A 4,062-nucleotide genomic window follows, 5' to 3' on the forward strand; every position below is an offset into this window, starting at 1 on the left:
GTGATGGAGTATGCTTATCACTCCATATTAAATTGTTCATTTGCATCTCATACCCTACATGAAGGCTATCTAGTCATGTATCTTCTTATTAATTGGGTTTTTGATGGAATTTGTTTAGATTTATTAAATCCTACACACTTTATTCATAATCATGACAAATTCAATAAGTTGATTGAGTAAGATGCAATATGTATCCATTAAAATACCGATGAATACTAAGTATTGATTCCTCTAAACATGTGGTAGAAATATTTTTGGGGGTGTGAAATTTGCAATAAAAAATTACATGGAAGGCTTGCTCATGTTCCATTGTCTTGATTATTGGTTAGTTGTTAAAGCAATCCTGGGTAGTGTTGTTTTTGCTCTAGCAGGGTCTGGTCTTACAAGACAGTATTGGCTTGATGCTTTTAGTAGATATGAAATGATTTATTTTGCACTAATCAGCTCGAGCTTGGATGTTCAAATCATATGCCTGGTGGAGGTGTAGAGCTTTGGTCCCTAAATAAGTGGTGGTTTGATTATAATATAAGATTATAATAATTTTCACAATTCATCAGTCATCCCATTTTAAATTATATGTGGTTTTATCTTTCAAGTAAGATATTCTTCTATCTTCTTTTCTTTTCTTTTCTTCTATTTGTATTGCAATCTGGACATAGGGTTTACTTTCTAGTTTTCTTCTCTAATGGTCTTTAATAGTAATTTATTTAATGAGGGATGTGACTAGCCTTATCAAATCATTACCCATAGAACTAGTACCTTGAGACTAAAAAATTTTAAAACATAAGCTTAATAGTTTTGTTTTTACTACTAATCCTTTCTTTCTTGATACAGAATGATAGATTATAAATAAACTGAATTATCTGAATACCAGTAAAAAAAATTTAAAGAAAACTTATTTTGTAGGGACTAGAAACCCTGTCAAAAAAAATAAAAGTTAAGAGATCTAATACTGTTTACCATGTTTTATTTCACAATTTCATTGATAATAAAGATCTTATTGACAATAATGTGAATGGGTTAATCCCTTTGTCTTTACTCTATTATCGAATAGCGGGTTTAGGTATAGAGACCATGCATTTCTCCTTTCATGGTCACACGTCTGTGGTCAGCAAGAGCTTTGCCTTTCTTGTTTGGAATTCTTTTCTCCACTTAAATTTTCATGACTTCTTTTTAACATTGATTAAAGGGGAAGATGAAGTCCACATAGTCAATGATATTACTGAGGCCATTGACAATATGTTCCATTGCCATTTTACTCACAACAATAATCACCTCAACTTGTCCCAAATCACATTCGTGGCATCCCCCAAATTCTAGATGCAAACACAATGGTCTTTTTAAGGTGGGAGAGAGTAATTGGCTATCCAATAGTTTGTTGTCAATTGAACCTTTATTAGTTTTTTTTTTCCAAAATTTATCTCATAATCTTTTTCCCTCTGACTCTTCTTCACATCTTGATATTCGTTTCTCTTTCGCTAATGGCTGTCTTATAATAAATCTAATAAGCCCTTTTCATGTTAAACTAACGAAAACCAAAATAAACGTTGTAAGATAAGAAACCAAATTCATGCTCAAATAGAGTAATTATGTACAGTGAGAGGAAAAGAAGGAAGTAGAATGAAGTTTAATACAGTTTTCTCGCATATGACTGGAAAACATCTCTCTTAGCCTTTCTGTTCTAAAATTATGGAAAATATCTATCAAATTTTTTGAACTCATTTTATTCAATCTGTAGTCTGCTTGATAACTTGGAAATAAATACTTAAAAATACTCTAATTCATCTAGCCAGTCATTGGTTCCGTCTATTCCTTGACTACCAGTGAGGGTAAACCTCTCATCTTGTCCTTCCACAGGTAGGAATCCCTCGAAATCGAAATCTTCGAGGGAATAGTACGGGCAAGAGAGAATATCATACTCCACAGATTGCAGTTGTTTGCAATACAATAAATTGTCTTGAGCTAGCAAAGTTGAGTCGACTAAAATAGGGATGCAAGATGAAGGAATTTTATCGACAGTTTGCACTGATGGAGAAGAATTATTCTCAACCACAGGGTGTTTGAAACCACGTTTTTTTTTTTTCAACAGTTCCTCGTATGATGAATCCCTCAGTTGTTTAGAAATTGTCCTATAATCTTGATGCTTTGACAATCTAATCGGCTTTGCCTTGACTGGAGAGTGTCGCTTGATCAGATCATCTCCAACAGGAGTATGATTTGACGCTGTGTTTTGATTTAGAGAAGTCTTCTTTTGTAAAGGGTTCTTCTTTCTTTGCTGTGCGATCCAGTGCTTCTTTATTTCATTTTCCGTCCGACCAGGCAGTCGTCCAGCTATGAGAGACCACCTGCTCCACAAAATCAAAGACGGGAGCTATGACAAAATAAAAGAATTGATTTGTTGTCAAAAATATCTCCTACTTATCAATCGATTAGTTCAAGGAGCTCTTTAATGAATGGTTTATAAGGGACAACGCTTGTGAAAGTTTTTCCAATGAGTTTGTATGAAGAGTGGGGTTATTCATAGAGGAAATTCTGTAGTTAAGTGCACTTGAGCTGGAGTAGTACTGGGATGGGTGACCTTCGGGGAAGTACTGGTGCTTAACGTCTGAGAGCATCACCTAGGTTTAACAAGTGCCAAGTGTTCTATTCATTGTCATGGGTTTGTGTAAATCACTACTCATGAAATATGGTTCAATCAGTTTGACTCAAAAACTACACAGTTAAACCCTGATAGCAATATCACAGAAGACAGTATGGGGTGACAAATAGAGTGATTCTAATAGAATGGCTGAGTGATTCACCCCTGTGAACTTCACCTAGATCTAATGAATACCAAGTGTTCAATTTATTCTCATGAGAAATTAATTCATATAAATCACTAAACATGAAACAATGGTCAATAAATTTGACTCAGTTAAATCCTCATAAAAATATTACACCTCATTTTTAATAGTTTAGAAACTGGAGCTGCTACCGTAATATGTAATATTTAAAATCAGTAGTAATTTTAAAAGTATTTAAACCGTACCTGTTCCCAAGGAGTGTGTGCAATCGAAGAATGAGGTCCTTCTCATCCGATGAAATGTTTCCTTTCTTAATACCTGGACGAAGATAATTCAGCCATCGCAGTCTACAACTCCTTCCACATCGTTTCAGACCTGACAAAATGGAATTTTAGAGCTTGTTGGAATAATATGAGAAACAATAGATTTATTTTAGCTTGCTTACCTGCTTTAGTGGCTAAAGACATCCAATCCCCAGAGCCATGAATGGAGACGTATTCTCTCAAAATCATGTCTTCTTCGGTAGTCCATGTCCCTCGGTTGATCGCAGAATGTTTAGAACAGCGAGGAGACCTGCACATTCTTAGGCAATGATTAACCGCTCATCAAAATGCCTCTTTAAATGAGACCTATATTACAATGTTTATATAATAAATGGTGCTATAAAATCCATATCTGATTTCACAAGCTTCATTCTTTTCAGAGAAAATAGCATTTTCCATTTCACATGGAAAGATTGATAAAGGGAATTTCAAATCAGTCGCCAACTAATTTTCGGTTCAAAGTACCTAGTGCAACATTTTAAATACAGAATCTAGGGAACGATTGTTTTGTTTTTCTTTTAAGAACTACACAAGATATGGGAAAAAGCTTCCATCGCTTTACAACTCTCGCGCTCCTTGTCAAAATTAAGGTTTGTTGAATCGACAAGTACCTAAACGCTTTTCTTCGCGTATGTTCAGGGCAGACGTGCTCCAAAAACGATCATTGAAACTTGATGGACGTGTTAAAATTAATGAGCAAAAGTCAAGATTAGGTTAATCATTTTTCATTTTTGGTTGTTATAGTTTGTTGTATATGTGACTTATATTGTTGTACGTTTGGATGGTTCTTATTTCTGATTAGTAGTGGATTGAATTTATTACATCGGTTCTTCCATATTATTCATGGAATTAAAGCTATAAAAAATAAAGTCAGTCTAAAAGAGATAGGTGAGTAAATTGTCAAAATTGTTGATATAACACTTGCGCCTGTAATATATACTCTTCTAACACATTTT

General features: G+C 34.2%; 1 protein-coding gene across 1 annotated transcript; it reads right to left on the minus strand.

Annotated features, from left to right (window-relative positions):
- Positions 1-1,701: 1,701 nt before the first annotated feature.
- LOC149532982 (transcription factor TT2-like) lies at positions 1,702-3,557 on the minus strand. The gene is made up of 3 exons (XM_089804589.1): positions 3,229-3,557; positions 3,029-3,158; positions 1,702-2,345 (listed from the first exon to the last, which is right to left on the minus strand). The coding sequence occupies exons 1-3, from the start codon at positions 3,362-3,364 to the stop codon at positions 1,766-1,768; spliced, it is 846 nt and encodes a 281-aa protein (XP_089660715.1). The 5' UTR covers positions 3,365-3,557; the 3' UTR covers positions 1,702-1,765.
- Between the last annotated feature and the right edge of the window lie 505 nt (positions 3,558-4,062).

Source organism: Cupressus sempervirens, chromosome 10, assembly GCF_028749045.1.
Source record: "Cupressus sempervirens isolate cs-2001-9-10 chromosome 10, ASM2874904v1, whole genome shotgun sequence".
Lineage (NCBI taxonomy): Eukaryota > Viridiplantae > Streptophyta > Pinopsida > Cupressales > Cupressaceae > Cupressus > Cupressus sempervirens.

Coding starts and splice junctions, on each gene's coding strand:
- LOC149532982 (XM_089804589.1), bottom strand. CDS start 3,364: ATGTGCAGGTCTCCTCGCTGTTCTAAACATTCTGCGATCAACCGAGGG. Junction 3,159..3,228: donor GTCTTTAGCCACTAAAGCAG/GTAAGCAAGCTA, acceptor CCATTTTGTCAG/GTCTGAAACGATGTGGAAGG. Junction 2,346..3,028: donor CACACACTCCTTGGGAACAG/GTACGGTTTAAA, acceptor TTTGTGGAGCAG/GTGGTCTCTCATAGCTGGAC.